This window comes from Macaca nemestrina, chromosome X, assembly GCF_043159975.1.
Source record: "Macaca nemestrina isolate mMacNem1 chromosome X, mMacNem.hap1, whole genome shotgun sequence".
In the NCBI taxonomy this organism is placed as follows: domain Eukaryota; kingdom Metazoa; phylum Chordata; class Mammalia; order Primates; family Cercopithecidae; genus Macaca; species Macaca nemestrina.
The window spans coordinates 77,445,964-77,470,172 of NC_092145.1; the positions used below are offsets into that span (position 1 = coordinate 77,445,964).

Consider the following 24,209-nt stretch of genomic DNA (forward strand, 5'->3'; position numbering starts at 1 on the left):
TGTCTGTTTTAAACATCAACCCACTTGAGCAAAAGTGTGCCTGAGCATGAGAAACCTTATCCTAATACCTGAATCCTTTTCAAACTCCTAACTTATTGTACCAAACCTCTTTAACATTAATGTGATGTTCAGAGTCTCATCAGAATTCTTTTGAGTTGCCCCCATTCTGTGGGAATTATCATAAAAAAAAGTACACCTTTAGGGGTTAAAACTTTCCATGTAATAAGATCTTGGTTTCGGGTTAAAAGGGTGTTTTGTTTGTGTGTGGAAGAGTGTTAATAATTTCCTGGATCTGAGAATGTGGAGTCTTTTCTAAACCAGTAGGTGATGTAGAATTTCAAGTTTTAAATCACAATGTGAAAAGTGCGTAATTTTTTTGTTTTTAGGGACTGACCATGCGTTTCAACATACCAACTGGGACCAATTTACCCCCTGTCAGTTTCAACTCTCAAACTCCTTATATTCCTTTCAATTTGGGAGCCCTGTCAGCAATGAGTAATCAACAGCTGGAGGTGAGTTGTGAAGTACAAAAGTAGTTTAACATGAATTAAAGGCAGTTTCAAGTGCCTTGTTGTTGAGGGTTCATTCTCCAAAAGATTACCCCTGAATAGACCAATAAATTTTTATTTTATTTGTTGACTGTTTTGAACCAACATAATGTTGTAAAATGTGGTTTGTTCAGAGCACAAAGGAATCAGTCGGTGAATTAATGTAGTTTGAATTATTTTAATTAAGAAACAATAGGGCTGCTGACTGGCTTGGGAAGTAGCACCTTCTTCAGTTATAAAATATTTATAATAAATTGCTATCTTACTGTTTGAAAGTAAGATAAATATACTCATTAATTTCTATTCAAGTGCATTATAGATGTACAATTAAATATATAATGCCCAATATTATGAAATAAATGATTTAAAGCTAGAATCAATTGTAAATTAAATAGGAAAGATTGGATTTTTATTATACCAATAATGACTTAATTGAATCTGAAACACATTATAAAATGTGCTTATGGATTCATCTAAATTATTAAATTATTGGTGTGATAAAACTCAAACTTTTAATCTTCCTAACAAGACTCTTTGAGCATTGGTATGTTTTATTCCACTTTATTGATACTGAATTTTTCTGTTCTCTTCAATTATTTAAAGAGTTTTAAAACCAACTGCTATAAATTGGCAAATGGAAGGATTCCTATACTTTAACACTATGCTGTCTTTCTGCCTTATATAACTTATTTCTTGCATTCTTCTAGGACCTCATTAATCAAGGAAGAGAAAAAGTTGTAGAAGCAACAAACAGTGTGACAGCAGTGAGGATTCAACCTCTTGAAGATATAATTTCAGCTGTAGTAAGCTAATTGGCAATTGTCTTATTCCAACCTCAAATTTGTGCCCTCTACCCCCTACTGCCATTTTTAAAAATTTTTAATTGTTTCCATCTTATAAATTGATTTGCAATAGTAAAATACTGGTAAAATGGATGGATAATAGTGCCAAACGGTAACCCAGCAATTTTACATAGATGTTGGCACAAAAGAGAAATGGATAAAATGTAAGAATTGAGAAATCAAACATGGAAATGTATGCATTGTTTACATAAACATTTTAATTACCAGTTGCACAAATTAAATCTAAATTATTGTTTCATTCCAGAGATAGCCAGCCCAGGTATAGCAGTGAACAACTTAATACCCTGTTTTGCACCATGCTTTTCTTTAGAAAAGAATAAACGAAAGCGGGGGGGACCTTGGAAAATCCCAAATATCTTAAAATACTTTAATTATTTTTTCTTCAATTGTACAGTAATAAGGAGTAAATAGAAAATTTTTCTTTTAGTGGAAGGAGAACATGAATCTCTCAGAGGCCCAAGTACAGGCGTTAGCATTAAGTAGACAAGCCAGCCAGGAGCTTGATGTTAAACGAAGAGAAGCAATCTACAATGATGTATTGACAAAACAACAGATGGTAAGAATTCTGACTTCTGACTATTTCTAGGTTATGTTTAATTTTCTTGAATTTATAATAATAAGTTTGTATGACATCTACATCAGTAATTATTCCTACTATGGAGGGATGGATAGTCATTGATAATTCTGGAAGAAATGTAAAAAACCCAGGAATGTCAAGTAAAAGTAATATATTTTGTTACAAAAATGCAACAGCTACCTAAATGGGAATCCTTGAAGTTTACATAGGATCTAGTCCATGTAATTTTATTTCTCATATATTCTGAACATCTACATAGGAATTTTTGCCAGAGTTTTACCACATTTGCCATTTGTATTTTATTTAACTTTTAATTTTTGTGAGTATATAATAGGTATATATATTTTTGGGGCACATAAGGTATATTGATACAGGTATACAGTGCATAATAATCACATCAGGGTAAAGGATATCTGTCACCTCAAGCATTTATCCTTTCTTTGTGTTATAAACAATCCAGTTATACTCTTCTAGTTATTTTTAAATGTGCAATAAATTATTTTTGACTGTAGTTACCCTGTTGTGGTATCAAATACTAGATCTTATTCATTCTAACTATACTTTTGTACCTATTAACTAACCATCCCCCATTACCCCAGTCCCTGCTACCCTTCGCAGCCATTCTATTTTCTATCCCCATTCGATTGTTTTAGTTTTTAGCTTCCAGAAATAAGTGAGAACATGTGAACTTTGTCTTTCTATGCCTGGCTTATTTCACTTAACATAATGATCTCCAGTTCCATGCATGTTATTGCAAATGGCAGTACCTCGTTCTTTTTTATGGCTGAATAGTACTCCATTGTGTATATGTACCATGTATTCTTTGTTCATTCATCTGTTGGTTGATACTTAGGTTGCTTCCAAGTCTTAATATTGTAAACAGTGCTACAATAAACATGAGAGTGCAGATACCTCTTCAATATACTGATTTCCTTTCTTTTGGGTATAGACCTAGCAGTGGGATTGGTGAATCATATAGTACCTCTATTTTTAGTTTTCTGAGGAACCTCCAAACTGTTCTCCATAGTGCTTGTATTAATATACGTTGCTAACAACAGTGTACGCAAATTCCCTTTTCTCCACATCCTCACCAATATTAATTATTGCCTGTCTTTTGGGTAAAGGCCATTTTAACTGGGGTAAGATGATATTTCATTGTCTTTTTTGTTTGTTTGGTTGGTTGGTTTTCTAGAGACAAGGTCTCACTATATTTCCCAGGCTGGTCTCAAACTCTTGGTCTTAAGCAATCCTCCGACCTCAGCCTCCCAAAGTGTTTGGATTACAGGTGTGAGGACCATGCCCAGCCTCTCATTGTAGTGTTGATTTGCATTATCTAATGATTGATGATGTTGAGTACCTTTTCTTGTGCCTGTTTGCCATTCATATGTCTTCTTTTGAGAAATGTTTGCCCATTTTTAAATCTGATTATTAGATTTCTTTTTCTATGCAGTTGTTTGAGCTCCTTATATATTCTGGTTATTAATCCCTTGTCAATTGGAAGGCTTGCAAATATTTTCTCGCATTCTGTGGGTTGTCTCTTCGCATTGTTGATTGTTTCCTTTGCTATGCAGAAGCTTTTTAACTTAATGGTATCCTGTTTGTCCATTTTTTCTTTGGTTGCCTGTACTTGTGAGATATTACTCAAGAAATCCTTGCCAGTTCAATGTCCTGGACAGTTTGCCCAATGTTTTTCTGTAGCGGATTCATAGTTTGAGGTCTCAGATTTAAGTCTTTAATTCATTTTGATTTGAATGTTGTATATGGCAAGAGATAGGGGTCTTTTTTCATTGTTCTGTGTATGGATATCCAGCTTCCACAGCACCATTTATGAATGAGACTGTCCTATCTCCAATGCATGTTCATGGCACCTGTGCCACAAATGAGTTCACTGGTGTGTGGATTTGTTTCTGGGTTCTGTCTTCTGTTCTCTTGGTCTGTGTGTCTGTTTGTATGCCAGTACCATGCTGTTTTGGTTACTGTAGCTCTATAGTATAATTTGAAGTCAGGTAATATGATTCCCCCAGTTTTGTTCTTTTTGCTCACTACAGCTTTGCCTATTCTGGGTCTTTTGTGGTTCCATGAGAATTTCAGGATTTTTTTTTTTTTATTTCTGTGAAGAATGTCATTGGTATATTGAGAGGGATTGCATTGTATCTATAGATTGCTTTGGGTATATGGACATTTTAACAATGTTAATTTGTCCAATTCATGAACATGGAATATCTTCTCATTTTTTTGTACCCTCTTCCATTTCTTTCATCAGCATTGTGTAGTTTTCGTTGTAGACATCTTTTACTTTCGTTAAGTTTATTCCTAGATATTTAATTTTGACTGTGGCTACTGTAAATGGAATTATTTTCTCAATTTCTTTTTCAGATTATTCACTGCTGGCATTTAGAAATGCTGCTGATTTTGTATGCTGCCACTTTACTAAGTTTGTTTATCAGTTCTAAAATATTTTTGGTGTAGTCTTTAGGTTTTTCCAAATACCAGATCATATCATTTGCAAACAGGATAATTTGACTTCTTCTTTTCCAACTGGAATGCCCTTTATTTCTTTCTCTTGTCTGATTGCTCTAGCTATGACTTCCAGAACTATGTTGAATAACAGTGGTAAAAGCTGGCGTCCTTGTTGTGTTCCAATTTTTAGAGGAGACTCTTTCACTTTTTTCCCCATTGAGTATGATACTGGCTGTGAATCTGTCAATATATGGGTTTTATTGTGTTGAGGTATGTTCCTTCTATAACCGGTTTTTTGAGGATTTATATCATGAAGGGATGTTGAATATTATCAAATGTTTTTTCAGCATCAGTTGAAATTATCATATGGTTTTTGTCCTTCATTCTGTTATTTGATGTATCACGTTGATTGATTTGCATATGTTAAATCATCCTTGAAGCCCTTGGATAAATCCCACTTGGTCATGTTCAACACCTTTTTAATGTGTTATTGAATTGTGTTTACTAGTATTTTGTTGCGGATTTTTGCATGAATGTTTATCTCAGATATTGCCCTGTAGTTTTCTTTTTTTGATGTGTCTGTCTGATTTTGGTATCAGGGTGTTACTGGCCTTATAGAATGTGTTTGAAGTATTCCCTCCTCCTCTCCTTGTCACAGTAGTTTGAGGAAGATTGGTATTAGTTCTTCTTTAAACGTTTGGTAAAATTCAGCAGTGAAGATATTGGTTTCCAGGCTTTTCTTTGCTGCAAGACTTTTTATTACAGCTCTAATCTCGCTACTTGTTACTGGTCTGTTTCAGATTTTGGATTTCTTAGTGTTTCAATCTTGGTAGATTGTATGTGTCTTGGAATTTATCCATTTCTTCTAGGTTTTCCAATTGTTTGCATGTAGTTTGTCATAGGACCCTCTAATGCTCCTTTGAATTTCTTTGGTATCAGTTTTAATATCTACTTTTTTATCTCTGATTTTATTTATTTGAATCTTCTTTTTTTTTGAGACGGAGTCTTGCTCTATCGTCCAAGCTGGAGTGCAGTGGCCCGATCTCGGCTCACTGCAAGCTCCACCTCCTGGGTTCACACCATTCTCCTGCCTCGGCCTCTCGAGAGCTGGGACTACAGGCACCCGCCACCACGCCCGGCTAATTTTTTGTATTTTTAGTAGAGACGGGTTTCACCATGTTAGCCAGGATGGTCTCGATCTCCTGACCTCGTGATCCGCCCGCCTCAGCCTCCCAAAGTGCTGGCATTACAGGCATGAGCCACTGCGCCCAGCCCCTTCTTTTTCTTAGTCTGGCTAATGGTTTGTCCATTTTGTTTATCTTCTCAAAAAAACCAACTTTGTATTTATTTCTGCACTGATCTTTATTATTTATTTTACTAATCTGGGGTTTTGTTTTCTTTTGTTTTTCTAGTTCTTTTTAAGATGCGTTGGTAGGTGTTTAATTGAAGTTTTTTTTCTTTTCTGATGTACGCACTTAGAGCTGTAAACTTTTCTCTTAGTAATGCCTTTGCTGTATCCCATAGGTTTTTGTATGTTGTGTTTCCTTTATCATTTGTTTTAAGAAAATTTTCAATTTTCCTCTTAATGTCTTATTTGACCCACTGGTCATTCAGGAGCATATTGTTCAATTTTCATGTGTTTATATAGTTTCAAAAATTCCTCTTGTTGTTGTTTTCTAGTTTTATTCCATGTGGTCAGAGAAGAAACTTGATATGATTTCATTTGTTTGAATGTTTTAAGACTTGTTTTGTGGCCTAATATATGGTCTTTCCTTGAGAATGATTTATGTGCCAAGGAAAAGAATGTATATTCTGTGACCATTGAATGAAAAATCCTGTAAATATCTATTTGGTCTATAGTGCAGAATAAGTCCATTGGTTTTTTTGTTGATTTTCTGTCTGGATGATCTGTCCAATGTGTAAAGTTGAGGTGTCGATGTCTTCAGCTATTATTATTTTGGGGTCTGTCTCTCTATTCAGCTCTAATAATATTTGCTTTTTTATATCTGGTGCTCCAGTGTTGGGTGCACATATATTTACAAATGACCATCTTTGTCTCTGTTTATATTTTTTGTCTTGAAATCTATTTTGTCTGATGTAAGTATTGCTAGTCCTGCTCTTTTTTGGTTTCCATTTTCATGAAATATCTTTTTTCATCCCTTTATTTTCACTTTATATGTGTCTTTATAGGTACAATGTATTTCTTATAGGAAACAGATGGTTGGGTCTTTTTTAAAAATCCATTCAGGTACTATATGTCTTTTGATTGTAGAGTTTAGTCCATTTATATTCACTGTTATTCTTTTTTTAAACTTTCATTTTAAGTTCATGGATACATGTACAGGTTTGTTATATAGGTAAATCTGTGTCATGGGTTTGTTGTGCAGATTATTTTGTCACCCAGGTATTAATCCTAGCACCCATAAGTTATTTTTCCTGATCATCTCCCTCCTCTCAGCCTCCAACCTCTGGTCAGCACCAGTATCTGTTATTGCCCTCTATGTGTTCATGTGTTCTCATCATTTAGCTCCCACTTATTAGTGTAAACATATGGTATTTGGTTTCCTGTTCCTGCATTAGTTTGCTAAGGATAATGGCCTCCAGCTCCATCCATGTTCCTGCAGAGGACATGATCTTGTACTTATTGTTAGGTTTATAAAGTATATTAATAAAATTAAATAAATAGATTGACAGCAGTCTTGAAGATGTGTGCTGAGGTCTGGGCTCTAACCGAGAGTTAGAAAGTAGATTTTTGATCTCTGAGATTTCTAATAGTTGAGTCAGCTGCTGTTGGAATACGAAAAGCTCTAGTTGTCTATAACATGTTGAATTTGTCAGACTCTTTGTGATGAGCTGCATTCAATAAACCAAATGCAGAGGCAGTAGTAGCAGGCTATGGCTCTGCTAGCTGAGGTTTGGAAATCACAGGATGCAACATCTCAATTTTTGCTGTGGAACTTGATAATAGGGCATTCCATAATGAATGCCTTATAAGGGGACATGAGTACGAGTAGGCAGAGGGCACATGTATCTAGAGCTTCAGTCACTGTAGGTATCAGGAAGAAAGGCACATTTAGAATACACCTTTACACACATGGATTTTTTTTTTTTTACCCCTCCTGAACTTTTTCTTTATTTTTATTTTTTATTTCCACATTTTCTTTATCCAGTCTACCATTGATAGGCATTTAGCTTTATTCCATGTTTTTGCTTTTGTGGATAGTGCTGCAATGAACATATACAGTGTCATTATAATAGAACAATGTATATTCCTTTGAGTTTATACCCAGTAATAGGATTGCAGGGTTGAATGGTAGTTCTGTTTTTAGCTCTTTGAGGAACTGCCACACTGCTTTCCACAATGGATGAACTAATTAACACTCCCACCAACAGTGTATAAGCATTCCTTTTTCTCTACAACTCACCAGCATCTTTTGACTTTTAATAATGGCTATTCTGACTGGTGTAAGGTATCTCATTGTGGTTTTGATTTGCATTTCTCTAATGATCAGTGATGTTGAGCTTTTTTTCATATGATTGTTGGCCATGTGCGTGTTTTCTTTTGCAAAGTGTCTGTTTATGTCCTTTGCCCACTTTTTAATGTGGTTGTTATTTTCCTGTATATTTCTTTAAGTTCCTTATAGATAATGGTTATTAGTTGTTAGATGGATAGTTTGCAAAACTTTTCTGCAAATCTGTAGGTTGTCTCTCTACTCTGTCAATGGTTTCCTTTGCTGTGCAGAAGCTCTTTAGTTTAGTTGGATCTCATTTGTCCATTTTTGCTTTTGTTGCAATTGTTTTTGGCATCTTCATCATGAAATCTTTGCCCGTTCCTATATCCAGAATTATATTGCTTAGGTTGTCTTCCAGGGTTTTTATAGTTTTGGGGTTTACATTTAAGTCTTTAATGCATCTTGAGTTGATAATTTGTATATGGCGTAAGGAGGGGGTCCAGTTTATGGCTAGCCAATTACCCCAGCACTGTTTATTGAATAGGGAGTCCTTTCCCCATTACTTGTTTTTGTCAGCTTTGTCAAAGATCAGATGGTTGTAGGTGTGTGGCCTTATTTCTGAGCTCCCTATTCAGTTCCATTGGTCTGTGTGTGTTTTTTGTACCAGTACCACACTGTTTTGGTTACTGTAGCTCTGTAGTATAGTTTGAAGTTGTATAGCATAATGCCTCCAGCTTTGTTCATTTTGCTTAGGATTGCCTTGGCTATTCAGCCTTTTTTGTTGTTGTTGTTCCATATGAATTTTAAAATAATTTTGTCTAGTTTATGAAGAATATCATTAGTAGTTTGATAGGAATAGCATTGAATGTATAAATTGCTTTGGGCAATATGACCATTTCAACAATATTGATTCTTCCTATCCGTGAGCATGGAATGTTTTTCCATTTGTTTTGTCATCTCTAATTTCTTTGGAGTCTTGTACTCCAAAAGACTGTAGAGACCTTTTACCTCCCTGGTTAGCTGTATTCCTAGGTATTTTATTCTTTTTGTGGCGGTTGTGAATGGGATTGCATGCCTGATTTGCCTCTTTACTTGACTTTTGTTGGTGTGTAGGAATGCTACTGATTTTTGTACATTGATTTTGTACCCTGCGATATTGCTGAAGTTGTTTATCAGCTTACGAAGCTTTTTGGGCCAAGACTAGAGTTTTCTAGATACAGAATGATGTCATTTGCATACTGTGATAGTTTGACTTTCTCTCTTCCTATTTGGATGACCTTTATTTCTTTCTGTCACCTGATTGCTCTGCCCAGGACTTCTAATACTATGTTGAATAGGAGTGGTGATAGAGGGCATCCTTGTCTTGTGCCAGTTTTCAAGAGGAATATTTGCAGCTTTTGCCCATTCATTATAATATTGGCTGTGGGTCTCCTGCCGGAATTCCAGAGGCCCGAGGCAAGAGCCAGTTGCTTCTTGCCAGTTCAACTCACTCATTCCCCTGGAGTTCTTGTGGGCCAGGAACCAGTCCTGGTGTGCAGTAGCCCCATTCAGGATTCCCAGCTTCCTCCTCCTTCAACCAAGCTTCTGTGTCTTCCCTCCATCCACTCTCATTGCCTTGTCTCTGAAGATCTGTTAGGAGTGTGCCAGTCATCGTTGTCTTTCGGTGGCAGCTTTTCCACCTTGATGCATCTAGTCATCCATCTTGCCCAACCCCATTATTCTTTTTTTTTTTTTTTTTTTTTTGGAAACAGAGTCTCACTCTGTCACCCAGGCTGGAGTACAGTGGTGCAATCTGGGCTCACTGCAAGCTCCGCCTCCCAGGTTCACACCATTCTCCTCCCTCAGCCTCCCGAGTAGCTGGGACTACAGGCACCCACCACTACGCCGGGCTAATTTTTTGTATTTTTAGTAGAGATGGGGTTTCACCATGTTAACCAGGATGGTCTCAATCTCCTGACCTGTGATCCTCCCGCTCGGCGTCCCAAAGTGCTGGGATTACAGGCGTGAGCCACTGCGCCCAGCCTCCAACCCCATTATTCTTGATAAGTTAGGACTTACTCCTGCCATTTTGTTATTTGTTTTCTGGTTGTTTTGTGATCCCTCTCTTCCTTCTTTTCTTCCTTCCTGTCTTCCTTTTAGTTAAGGCAATTTTCTGTGGTTGTATGTTTTAGTTTCTTTTTATTATTATTATTTTGAGATGGAGTTTCACTGTGTCACCCAGGCTGGAGTGCAGTGGCGTGATCTCAGCTTACTGCAATCTCTGCCTTCCGGGGTTTGAGCAATTCTCCTGCCTTAGCCTCCTAAGTAGCTGGAATTATAAGCACCCGCCACCACGCGCAGCTAATTTTTGCATCTTTACTAGAGACAGGGTTTCACCATGTTGACCAGGCTGGTCTTGAACTCGTGACCTCAGGTGATCCGCCCACCTTGGCCTCCCAAAGTGCTGGGATCACAGGCCTGAGCCACCACGCCTGGTATGATTTCTTGCTGATAGTTTTTTGTTTATCTGTTGTATGTTTGTTTATTTGAAGTTCCCATGAGGCTTGCAAATAATATAATACATCATTTTAAGCTGATGATAACACTGATTGCATAAACAAGCAAATAAAGTACAAACAAAGAGAAAACTAATGTTCTTTTGCCGGTGAGTTTTATACCTTCATGTAATTTTTCATTGTTCATTAACATCCTTTTTTTCAGACTGAGAAACTCCCTTTAGTATTTCTTGTAGGACAGGTTTGGTATTGAAATTCCTCAGTTTCTGTTTGTGTGGGAAGGTCTTTATTTCTCCTTCGCTTTTGAAGGATATTTTCACCAGATATATTCTTCTAGGTTAAAAGTTGTTTGTTTGTTTGTTTGTTCCTTTACCCCTTTAAATATCTCATGTCACTCTCTCCTGGACTGTAAGTTTTCTACTGAAAAGTCTACTGCCAGATGTATTGGAGCTCCTTTGTATGTTGTTTCCTTTCTCTTGCTGCATTTAGGATCCTTTCTTTATCCTTGACCGTTGAGAGTTTGATTATTAAATGGTGGGAGGTAGTCTTCATTGGGTTAAATGTGCTTGGTGTTGCATAACCTTCTTTTTCTTGAATATTGATAGTTTTCTCTAGGTTTGGGAAATTCTCTGTTGTTATCCTTTTGAATAAACTTTATACCCTATCTGTCTCTCTGCCTCCTCTTTAAGGCCAATAACTCTTAGATTTACCCATTTGAGGCTATTTTCTAGATCTTGTAGATGTGCTTCATTGTTTTTTGTTCATTTTTCTTTAGTCTCTTCTGATGGTACATTTTCAAATAACCTGTCTTCAAGCTCACTAATTCTTTCTTCTCCTTGATCAGTTCTGCTATTAAGAGACTCTTAATACATTCTTTAGTATGTCAATTGCATTTTTTGACTCCAGGATTTCTACTTGATTCTTTTAAATTATTTCAATATCTTTATGAAATTTATCTGATGGGATTATCAGTTTCTTCTCCATATTATCTTGAGTTTCATGAATTTCCTCAAGACACCTATTTTGAATTCTCTGTCACATATATTCACATGTATCTGTCTCTCCAGGATTGGTCCCTTAGGACTTATTTAGTTCGTTTGGTGATGTCGTGTTTCCTGGATGGTCTTGATGGTTGTGGACATTGATTCGTGTCTGGGCATTGAAGAGTTAGGTATTTATTATAATCTTTGTAATCTAGCCTTGTTTGTACCCATCCTTCCTGGGAAGGCTTTCTAGGTATTCAAAGGGAGATAGATATTGTGATCTAAGTTCTTGGTCACTCCATCTGTATCTGCACTGGAAGGCATCCCAAACTGGGTAATGCTATGACTGTTGTAGTCTTGTAGACTCATAGAGCTACCGCCTTGGTGGTCTTCGATAAGATCTGGAAGAACTGTCTGGATTACCAGGCAGAGATTCTTGTTCTCTTCCCTTACTTTCTCCCAAACAGAATCTCTCTCTGTCTGTGCTAAGCTGTCTGGAAAGCTGGTGGAGAGGTGACACAACCACCCCTCTGGTTCCCTTCACGGGGACCACACTGGGTTAGACCTGAAACCTGCACAGCAGTGGGTCTCACCCAAGATCCACAGTAACTACTGCCTGGCCTCCGCCTTTGTTTGCTCAAGGCTCTAAGGCTCCACATTCAGCAGGTGGCAAAGCTCTTGTGTTCTTCCCTTCTGGGCTGCAAATTTCCCCCAGCCCTAGGCCTGTCCCAAGATGCTATCCAAGATCCAGGGCCTGGAGTCAGAATGTTTAGGAATCTGCCTGGAGCTCTATTCTACTTCAGCTGAGCTGGCACCCAAGCCATAAGACAAAATCCTTTCTACCCTTCCCTCCCCTTTCCACAAGCAAAGGAGTCTGTCCCTGTGATCACTAGTATCCCAGGCCCACAGCAGGTATTACCTGGCTATTGCTGATGTTCACTCAGGGTCCAAGGGCTCTTCAGTCAGCTTGTGGTAAATGCTACCAGGACTATGTCTCTCTCTTCTGGGCAGTGGGCTCCCCTCTAGCCCAGGGAAGGTCCAGAAATGCCATCCAAAAGCCAAGGCCTGGAATTAGGGTCCCCGAGGGTCTGCTTGGTACCCTAGCCCACTGTGGCTGAGCTGGTACCTAAGCTGTATGTCAAAGTCCTCTTTACTATTTCCTCTTCTTTTCTCAAGCAGAAGTCTCTTCCCATAGTGTCCACAGCTGGGAATGTGCTATGTCACACCTGAAGATAGCATGTCTCTGAGTCTCACTGAAGACCCACTGCAAGTACTGTCTGGGTACCACTGCTGATTATTCAGGGCCCAAAAGGGCTCTTTAGACAACAGATGTTGAATCCTGCCAGGATTGAGTCATTTCCTTCAAGAGAACGAGTTTCCTCTGGCCCAGGGTATGTCTGGAAATGTCATCCAGGAGCTAGGGCCTGAAACAGGGGCCTCAGGACTCTGCCTGGTGCCCTATCCTACTGTGGCTGAGGTGATATTCAAGCTGCAAGACAAAGTCTTCTTTACTCTTCCCTCTCCTCTCCTCAAGCAAAAGGAAAGAGTCTGTCCTGGAGCTGTGAGCTGTGCTGCCCGGGGTTTGCGAAGGTGTGGCAGAAGGAATCTTCTGGCCACCCTGGCTGTTGTCTCACTAGGTCATGTGCCCCCCAAGTCCACTGGCTTTCAGCCCAGCACAGGACTTGGAGTCTTGGTGGCCTAGATTGCCTTTCAGGTTTATTTAGGCCCCCAGGACTCTTTAGTCCACAGTGGCAAAGCTTGTCGGAACTCAGGTTCTGCCTGCTGGGATAGGTGATTTCCCTCTGGCTGTGGCTGGTGTAAATGCTCCCTCTGTGGGTGCCGGCTGAGTTCTGCCTGATGTTTCTTTTCACTGTGACAGGGCAGCACTGAGTTCCAATGCAGTCCCACAATCACTGTACTCTGTCCTGCAAGCACACAGATTCTCTCTCCCTGCCACGCGCCTGCTGCCAGGGGATGAGTGAGGGTTGGCATTGGCAGTTAAAGACTGTCTTTCCTAACCTCTTTAGTGCCTCTTTCAGTGATATGAAGTTAAAATCTGGTACAGTGATTGCTTACCTGATTTTTGGTTCTCATGAAGGTGATTTTATTGCAGATAGTTTTTGAATTGGGAGTTCCTTCAGAGAGGACGATTAGTGGAGGCTTCTATTCAGCCATCTTGCTCTGCCTCCAGTCACATTTGGCATTGTTAAACAACCTCGAAACAGTAGTATACTTATCAGTGTGTTTAATTTGAGAATAAAAAGTAGAGCTAACTAAGCTCTATAATTCTTTAAAAGGGTACCGTATTCCAGGATCCTTGATAATGTTTCCCAACACAGTTGTTTGCCAGCCTTCTGCCTTATACCTGGAAATTTCAACTGTTGACACCAGGGAATCTATTTCTGTGGCATATGTTTTACTTAGAAGGTACTGCAAGGTTATGTGGTTTTACATTATATTAGGAAACTTGAGACATTCCAGGTCAGAATTATTCCTACTGCAAGTGCCTTTCCCTTTGGTGTTTGTCACTAAAATGTTTGTCTGTCATCATGTGAAATACTCAAAAGAATGACAAAGAAAGGAGTCTTAACAAAAAGTGTTGTAACTAATACTTGAGACTATTCACAGTACAGAACACATTACTACGGCAACTAACCTAAATGCTGCTTGCAATATAATAGTCAAGACATTAAGAGAATTTAGCCCTAAATGGTCTTACTAACTGGTTTCTACAGTAATGGTCCTGTGAATGCCATCAAATTAGTAATGGTGATAACAATAATGTATTTTCCTTTTGGTATGGTACCCCCTTAACAAATTGATTTTAAGTCAAAACTTGATACCTCTTTTGAGACAGGTCATGCACTTGTAACGACTCCCATTTTTTCTCTATAGTTAATCAGCTGTGTTCAGCGAATACTTATGAACAGAAGGCTCCAGCAGCAGTACAATCAGCAGCAACAGCAACAAATGACTTATCAACAAGCAACACTGGGTCACCTCATGATGCCAAAGCCTCCAAATTTGATCATGAATCCTTCTAACTACCAGCAGATTGATATGAGAGGAATGTATCAGCCAGTGGCTGGTGGTATGCAGCCACCACCATTACAGCGTGCACCACCCCCAATGAGAAGCAAAAATCCAGGACCTTCCCAAGGGAAATCAATGTGATTTTGCACTAAAAGCTTAATGGATTGTTAAAATCATAGAAAGATCTTTTATTTTTTTAGGAATCAATGACTTAACAGAACTCAACTGTATAAATAGTTTGGTCCCCTTAAATGCCAATCTTCCATATTAGTTTTACTTTTTTTTAAAAAATAGGGCATACCATTTCTTCCTGACATTTGTCAGTGATGTTGCCTAGAATCTTCTTACACACATTGAGTACAGAAGATATTTCAAATTGTTTTCAGTGAAAACAAATCCTTCTTCCATAATAGTAACAGCTCCACAGATTTCCTCTCTAAATTTTTATGCCTGCTTTTAGCAACCATAAAATTGTCATAAAGTTAATAAATTTAGGAAAGAATAAAGATTTATATATTCATTCTTTACATAGAAAAACACACAGCTGAGTTCTTAGAGTTGATTCCTCAAGTTATGAAATACTTTTGTACTTAATCCATTTCTTGATTAAAGTGATTGAAATGGTTTTAATGTTCTTTTGACTGAAGTCTGAAACTGGGCTCCTGCTTTTTATTGTCTCTGTGACTGAAAGTTAGAAACTGAGGGTTATCTTTGACACAGAATTGTGTGCAATATTCTTAAATACTACTGCTCGAAAAGTTGGAGGAGTCTTACAGTTATCTTAGCATTGTATAAACAGCCTTAAGTATAGCCTAAGAAGAGAATTCCTTTTTCTTCTTTAGTCCTTCTGCCATTTTTTATTTTCAGTTATATGTGCTGAAATAATTACTGGTAAAATTTCAGGGTTGTGGATTATCTTCCACACATGAATTTTCTCTCTCCTGGCACGAATATAAAGCACATCTCTTAACTGCATGGTGCCAGTGCTAGTGCTTCATCCTGTTGCTGGCAGTGGGATGTGGACTTAGAAAATCAAGTTCTAGCATTTTAGGAGGTTAACACTGAAGTTGTGGTTGTTAGGTTCACACCCTGTTTTATAAACAACATCAAAATGGCAGAACCATTGCTGACTTTAAGTTCACATGAGGAATGTGCTTTAACAATTCCCAGTACTATCAGTATTGCGAAATAATTCCTCTGAAAGATAAGAATCACTGGCTTCTATGCGCTTCTTTTCTCTCATCATGTTCTTTTACCCCAGTTTCCTTACATTTTTAAAAATTGTGTCAGAGTTGTTTTTTCTTTAGATCATGAGGCAATTATTAAATCAAAATTAATTCATCCAATACCCCTTTACTAGAAGTTTTACTAGAAAATGTATTACATTTTATTTTTTCTTAATCCAGTTCTGTAAAAATGACCTATAATTTTATTCATGTACAATTTTGATTACTTGAATTCTTAAAGAAAACATTGTTTTTGACTATGGGAGTCAACTCAACATGGCAAAACCATTTTGAGATGATGATATAACAGGTAGTGAAACAGCTTAAGAATTCCAGAAAAAAAAAAAAAAGAAAACTGGGTGTAGGCTTTGCTTTAGGTATCACTGGATTAGAATGAGTTTAACATTAGCTAAAACTGCTTTGAGTTGTTTGGATGATTAAGAGATTGCCATTTTTATCTTGGAAGAACTAGTGGTAAAACATCCAAGAGCACTAGGATTGTGATACAGAATTTGTGAGGTTTGGTGGATCCACGCCCCTCCCCCCCACCTTCCCATGATGAAATATCACTAATAAATTCTGTATATTTAGATATTATGCTAGCCATGTAATCAGATTTATTTAATTGGGTGGGGCAGGTGTGTATTTACTTTAGAAATAATGAAAAAGACAAGATTTATGAGAAATATTTGAAGGCAGTACACTCTGGCCAACTGTTATCAGTTGGTATTTCTACAAGTTCAGAATATTTTAAACCTGATTTACTAGACCTGGGAATTTTCAACACGGTCTAATTATTTACTCAAAGACATAGATGTGAAAATTTTAGGCAACCTTCTAAACCTTTTTCACCATGGATGAAACTATAACTTAAAGAATAATACTTAGAAGGATTAATTGGAAATCAGAGTTTGAAATAAAACTTGGACCACTTTGTATACACTCTTCTCACTTGACATTTTAGCTACATAATATGTACTTTGAGTATAACATCAAGCTTTAACAAATATTTAAAGACAAAAAAATCACGTCAATAAAATACTAAAAGGCTCATTTTTATATTTGTTTTAGATGTTTTAAATAGTTGCAATGGATTAAAAATGATGATTTAAAATGTTGCTTGTAATACAGTTTTGCCTGCTAAATTCTCCACATTTTGTAACCTGTTTTATTTCTTTGGGTGTAAAGCGTTTTTGCTTAGTATTGTGATATTGTATATGTTTTGTCCCAGTTGTATAGTAATGTTTCAGTCCATCATCCAGCTTTGGCTGCTGAAATCATACAGCTGTGAAGACTTGCCTTTGTTTCTGTTAGACTGCTTTTCAGTTCTGTATTGAGTATCTTAAGTACTGTAGAAAAGATGTCACTTCTTCCTTTAAGGCTGTTTTGTAATATATATAAGGACTGGAATTGTGTTTTTAAAGAAAAGCATTCAAGTATGACAATATACTATCTGTGTTTTCACCATTCAAAGTGCTGTTTAGTAGTTGAAACTTAAACTATTTAATGTCATTTAATAAAGTGACCAAAATGTGTCGTGCTCTTTATTGTATTTTCACAGCTTTGAAAATATGTGCACATGTTTCATAGAAAATGTATAGCTTTTGTTATCCTATATAATGGTGGTTCTTTTGCACATTTAGTTATTTAATATTGAGAGGTCACAAAGTTTGGTTATTGAATCTGTTATACTAAATTCTGTAAAGGGAGATCTCTAATCTCAAAGAGAATTTACATACCAGGAAGCCCATGTGTGTTTGTGTTAGTTTTGGATGTCTTTGTGTAATCCAGCCCCATTTCCTGTTTCCCAACAACTGTAACACTCATTTTAAGTCAAGCAGGGCTACCAACCCACACTTGATAGAAAAGCTGCTTACCATTCAGAAGCTATAGCAGGTAGATGGAAACCTTATTATCTGGCCTCCAAAGAAGCTGAATATTTTATAGCCTTCCCTTAGCTATGTTCATTTTCCCTCCATTATCATAAAATCAGATCCATATTTATGTGCCCCAAACAAAATTTAAGAGCAGTTACATATCTCTCCCGGTAGCCCTTGTTTCTTTTGAGGGTAACGTTGTGAGGCTATAGAGACTTATTCAACAGTAAAACAGGTCAATCCTTTTACATGTCTATTATACTAAAAATTATGTTCAGGGTATTACTATTTTATTTCACCAGACTCAGTCTCAAGTGACTTGGCTATCTCCAAATCAAATCTATCCTTAGAGATTAAACATTTTTCTACCGTTAATTTTTTTCAAGTCTATAATCTGAGCCAGTCCCCACGGAGTGAGCAAGTTTCAGAAATGCTTTCATCTTCGCAACATTTTATATATACTATTATATGGGGTGAATAAAGTTTTAAATCCGAAATCTATACTGTGTCAAAGCTCAATATGTGCCAGGTAACTAAACTGTTCACATCACTAGCGTTGGATGTAATAGCAGGATAGTGGCTCACCCCTAAGAGCTGCCATAAAATTCCATTATGATAGATACTACCACCCTCTCTTTGGAGCAACCTTCCTGATAACCATTGTGCCAGTGAACTAAGGGAATCATCCTTCCTCCTTGCTTTCTAGGGATCTGTCTTTTTGATAGTGACTGCTGCACAGACCTTCGCCAAGAAAGACAGCATATAAATTGAGGCCATTAGTAAGGATAATAAGGATACAACTATAATTGAAAGAATGAAGGAGTGAGGCAAATCCTAAAATACTGCAAGTAGGCCCTCTTTAATATAACATATCACAAGCAGTCTCTACCCAGCAACACTCCCCTACATTAAGTTCCTGAACATTCCACCCTTCTCTGATAGAAACATGTAAGGGATAGGGGAGCTTGGCTGTAATCTTCAGCTTTGCAAATCAGATGACCACTAAGAGACTTTCCTATTAAGTATACCCAGGTCCATCCCTATGCTCCTCGTGTCGTGTATGTGTTGTTTTTCAAGAAAGGTGAAGAAAGATGGCTTATCAGATGCAAGGATGGAATTTGTTTTAGTTATATGTGGAGAAAGTATAGTACTGAAAGAGAACAAAGAGAAGGATCGGGAAAGAGACTAAATTGGAGTGGATTGATAAAGAGCCTTGAAATCCTGAATGACTAATTCAGTATAGAGGATAACAAGGATTTGTGAGGCAGATGATAATGTTTCGCAAGTAAAGATGGCTATTTGGGTGAGGGTAATTTGGTTTAGAATACAAGGTGAAGAAAGATGGGAGACAGGAAGATAATTGGTCCAAGCATGAAGGACAGAAGGAAAACAAAGTCATTAGAGGCTGTATAGGATAGTGAACTTTTACAATGATACTTATAATAAAAACCTGTTATTTTACTTTCCCCCTAAGGAGGCTTTGTTTCGGAATTTTGATTTTTACACACAAAATTCACTTATTCTAATTACTCTCAAACATAATGGTATGTTCGTTAGTGGCGTTCCCATTCTTTCTCAATTTTTTTTACTCCTTTACATTTGCAGAAAATGAGGTTGGTCCATTGAGTGTAATTCTACTTCTTCCCTCAAGCCAATTCTTTAAAAAGTGAAATCCAAATATTTCTGTTACATTTCTGAGACCCATTCATTCAAAGTGCTAGTATGTTTGTGGGTAATGTTATGTTTATAAGCTTTCCTTAGTAGTTTCAACGTGCTTTGTAGTTATCATGTGTTAACCTATACACAACGTATCTGTGAGAGAAGTGAGAATAATTCCATTTTTCTTATGACAAGCTATAAGTGAAACCAAAATCAAATCTGTTCCACTTAAGGAGGCAGAAGACATATTTTAGTTAGTTAAATTCTCCAGGTCTTTCATATCTAATTTGAGAAATTGGGACAATAATAATACCTTGCCTGCTAGAGGGCAGGGGACTAGACCAAGTGATTTCCTAAGTCCTGTTCAGCTCCCTGAGTTAAACTTTGAGCAAAGCACAGTCTAAAGCCAAAAGGCAATGTGTTTGTCTAAGGTTACAGGGTACATTTGTAAACAGTACTAGAAATTCCTTCCCTTTGGCTAACCCTCTCCCCTACTAAGCTATACCTTTTCTTTCCCTCTGTGTAGAAAAATGAGAGGTCTGACAGACATTTTAATGACAAAGCAGGTAAGTTAAGTTGTAATTGGCTCTAATTACAACTTCCACTAGCTGTAACCTTTATCTTTTGCCCAGAGGCTCTCCCAGAGCTTCCTACTGCCTTTGAAACTCGTTGCAGAAAATGAAAAACCATGTCTAAGGATCTGATTCTTGTATCTTGGTTGGCTGATCGGGCTACAAACATGACAAAACATCAAGGAAAATATAGATCAGCTTTGTGAAGCCCACTTTTAAGCAAATAATTGGTGATTTACCGCCCTCTTGTTCATAACTGTAAAGCCAAATTAGACCAATGTTTAAATTGTCTGGTCTGGAAAAAGTTTATAGTGAGTTACAGGCAATATTTGTTTATGTTGACTCCTACGTAACTACGTGGTACACCTTTTTTGAGATGTAGGTTTTATAGTCAAATTGTGTGACAAAAACTAAGAAAACTAATAGACAAGTTTTATTTTTTTCTGTAGCTGCTTGTCCCCACATGCCAATAACAAAGCAGGTAGACACACTAGCCTATTGAATACATTCAATGAAAACAAAACCAAACTTAAGAAAAGGTGGGAGGGGGACGTGGTTTACAACCATTTTAGGTCTTATTAGTTTATCCCCAACTCTTAGTAAGTTTTCAACAATACAGCATGGAGAAGTTGGGCTTCAAAGGCTTTAGCGATGCAGGCTGGCTTGGATCTAATTATCCTTCTTAAGAAAATAAACCTTTTATTCTATTGGCAACTTTTCCACCCTCTCTTCCCACGTCTTGCACACACTATCCCTAAATATGCTAAGCTCAAACGAAGTGCCTGTCTGCGATTTTTTCCCCCTTTACTTCTCCAAAGGATCTTTCCCCACTTCTAGCCCCGTGCCACCCCTGCCCCCCACCCCCCTACACACACCTTATGCCTAAGTGTGTGAGGTCGGGAGGACTTGTAGAACCTTAGAATGCCAGAGATGGTAGGGATCTTAGAGACCATGTAGCCCAGCCCCCTACCTTTACAATCAGGAAGACAAAGGCCCAGGGAGGGGAAAAGGTGCCCCAGGGCACTCATGTCTTCTAGCTTTTATTCCAGTTCTCATTCCACTCCATTCAGATGCCTCTTATTATATTTAAATTCTAATTCATTTTCTTCAATCCGCCAGACCACATTAAGCAAATTTTCAGAATAATGGGTACTGAATGAACTAAGCTTTAAAATGAGAACTCTTTGTGAGAAGTAGAATATGTAAACCAAAATGAAAGGGAAACATTCTTGTGATAACTAAAACAGGAAGCCCCCTGACACTTCCCCTAAACCTTTAATTTGGCATCCAGAATATTGGCCTCAGGATTTTCTTTCAGAGGGATATTTAATTTCTTTATATGGTTCTTTCACCACACTCAGCATGGTTTAGGCCAATAAGATCTAGAAGCTCTCTTCTACTTTCTGGATCTCAGTATCCAGTGACAAGGATGGAATCATTCAGCCTTCCTTAAACCAGGCAAGTTTATGCACCGAGTACTTTAAAATCCTCTACTTCAAATGAGAAATGATGATATATTCACAAGAAAACAAAATAGAAACCTCTGTGTTAGTATAGTGATCTCTGTCAGAATAAGGGTGACTGTTCTTGAGTTATAGAGATGGACCATGAACAGTTTACATATTTCCGAAGAAATGAAAGGCAAAATGATTTTTTTTTTTTTTTTTTTTTGAGACAACGTCTCACTGTGTGTCACTCAGGCTGGAATGCAATGGAATGATCTTGGCTCACTGAAGCCTCGACCTCCTGGGCTCAAGCAATCCTCCCACCTCAGCCTCCCAAGTAGTGCAACTACAAGAGTGCATCACCATGCCTGGCTAATTTTGTTTATTTTTTGTAGAGACGATGTCTCACTATGTTGGCCAGGCTGATCTTGAACTCCTGGGCTCATGTGATCCTCTAGCCTCAGCTTCCCAAAGTGCTGAGATTACAGAAGTTAGCCAGTATGTCCGGTACTAAAATGATTTTAATATGCTAGCACTTGGGAGCGTGGATCCATCTCTAAACTTGGACAAGTTACTTCACCTCTCTGAATCTTCTCCCACACAGTGATTAAGATTTATTGAACACCTATTGTGTTTCAGGCACTACGACCAATCACTTTTCGTTACTCCTGTGTTACAGATGAGAAAATAGGTTTGAAATACTTATTCACCCAGTGTCTTACAACTAACTGGAAGAGGCAAATTTTTTTTTTTTTCCCCATTGAACAAGCCTGCAATTCTTCCTTGAACTATGATTTAACCCCAGCCTTTTGTAAACCATTTAGAGTACCTTATTCCTTATTTTGTTCTTTTGCATATCAGCTCTTAACGTCTGTTTTTACTTTAAGCAAGACTAAAATAAAACAGAATACTTCCTGATATGATTTGGATCTGTGTCCCCACCCGTATCTCATGTTGAATTGTAATCCCCAGCACTGGAGGGCCTGGTGGAGGTGAGAGGTGATTGGATCATGGGGGCGGATTTCTTTTCTTTTCTTTTCTTTTTTTAATTTATTTATCTTTAAGTTCTGAGATAAATGTGCAGAACATACAGGTTTGTTACGTAGGTATACATGTGCCATGGTGGTTTGCTGCACCTACTGACCTGTCCTCTAAGATCCTTCCTCTCACCCCTCAACCCCCACAGGCCCTGGTGTGTGTTGTTCTCCTCCTTTTGTCCATGTGTTCTCATTGTTCAGCTCCCACTTATGAGTGACAACATGCAGTGTTTGGTTGTCTGTTCCTGTGTTAGTTTGCTGAGGATGATGGCTTTCAGCTTCATCCATGTCCCTGCAAAGGACATCCTCTCCTTCCTTTTTATGGCTGCATAGTATTCCATGGTGTATATGTACCACATTTTCTTTATCTATTCTATCCTTGATGGGCATTTGGGTTGGTTCTATGACTTTGCTGTTGTAAATAGTGCTGCAATAAACATACGTGTGCATTTGGCTTTATAGTAGAATGATTTAATTCCTTTGGGTATGTACCCAGTAATGGGGTTGCTGGGTCAAATGGTATTTCTGGTTCTAGATCCTTGAGGAATCACCATACTGTCTTCCACAATGGTTGAACTAATTTACATTCCCACCAACAGTGTAAAGGTGTTCCTATTTTTCCACAGCCTTGCCAGCATCTATTGTTTCTTGACTTTTTAATAATTGCCATTCTAACTGGTGTGAGATGGTATCTCATTGTGGTTTTGATTTGCATTTCTCTAATGATCAGTGTTGTTGAGCTTTCTTTCATATGTTTGTTGGCCTCGTAAATATCTTTTTTTGAGAAATGTCTGTTCATATCCTTTGCCCACTTTCTGATGTGGTTTTTTGTTTTCTTCTTGTAAATTCATTTAAGTTCCTTGGAAATTCTGGATACTAGACCTTTGTCAGATGGATAGATTGCAAAAATTTTCTCACACTCTGTAGGTTGCCCGTTCACTCTGATGCTAGTTTCTTTTGCTGTGCAGAAGCTCTTTAGTTTAATTAGATCCCACTTGTCAATTTTGGCTTTTATTGCAACTGCTTTTAGAGTTTTTGTTATGAAGTCTTTGCCCATGCCTATGTCCTGAATGGTATTGCCTAGGTTTTCTTCTAGGATTTTTATGGTTTTGGGTTTTACATTTAAGTCTTTAATCCATCTTGGGTTAATTTTTGTAAAAGGTGTAAGAAAGGGGTCCAGTTTCAGTTTTCTGCCTATGGCTAGCTACTTTTACCAGCACCATTTATTGAATAGGAGATCCTTTCCCCATTGCTTGTTTTTGTCAGGTTTGTCAAAGATCAGATGGTTGTAGATGTGTGGTGTTATTTCTGAGGTCTCTGTTATGTCCCATTGGTCTATATGTCTGTTTTGGTACCAGTGCCATGCTGTTTTGGTTACTGGAGCCTTGTAGTATAGTTTGAAGTCAGGTAGTGTGATACCTCCAGCTTTGTTCTTTTTGCTTAGGATTGTCTTTGCTATCCCAGGTCTTCTTTGACTCCATATGAAATTTAAAGTAGTTTTCTTCTAATTCTATGAAGAAAGGCAATTGTAGTTTGATGGGAATAGCATTTAATCTATAAGTTACTTTGGATTGTATAGCCATTTTCATGATATTGATTCTTCCATTCCATAAGCATGGAATGTTTTTCCATTTGTTCGTGTCCTCTCTCATTTCCTTGAGCGCAGGTTTGTAGTTCTCCTTGAAGAGGTCCTTCACATCCCTTGTTAGCTGTATTTCTAGGTATTTTGTTCTCTTTGTAGCAATTGTGAATGGGAGGTCATTCATGATTTGGCTCTCTGCTTGTCAATTATTTGTGTAAAGGACTGCTTGTGATTTTTCCACATTGATTTTGTATTCTGAGACTTTGCCGAAGTTGCTTATCAGCTTAAGGAGTTATTGGACTGAGATGATGGGGTTTTCTAAATACAAAACCATGTCGTCTGCAAACAGAGGCAATTTGACTTTCTCTCTTCCTATGTGAATACACTTTATTTCTTTCTC

At 37.7% G+C, this 24,209-nt stretch overlaps 1 protein-coding gene across 10 annotated transcripts in view; it reads left to right on the forward strand.

The window, feature by feature from the left end:
• LOC105464243 (ATRX chromatin remodeler) overlaps positions 1-17,189 on the forward strand; it is a 284,777-nt gene extending 267,588 nt beyond the window's left edge. For all 10 annotated transcript variants that reach the window (XM_011711962.2, XM_011711997.2, XM_011711976.3 and 7 more), the window contains 4 exons: positions 387-512; positions 1,256-1,351; positions 1,839-1,967; positions 14,274-17,189. In XM_011711962.2, coding sequence (XP_011710264.2) covers positions 387-512; positions 1,256-1,351; positions 1,839-1,967; positions 14,274-14,552 — 630 coding nt within the window. In that variant the 3' untranslated portion in view covers positions 14,553-17,189. The remainder of the gene's footprint in view (positions 1-386; positions 513-1,255; positions 1,352-1,838; positions 1,968-14,273) is intronic.
• The last annotated feature ends 7,020 nt before the right edge of the window (positions 17,190-24,209 follow it).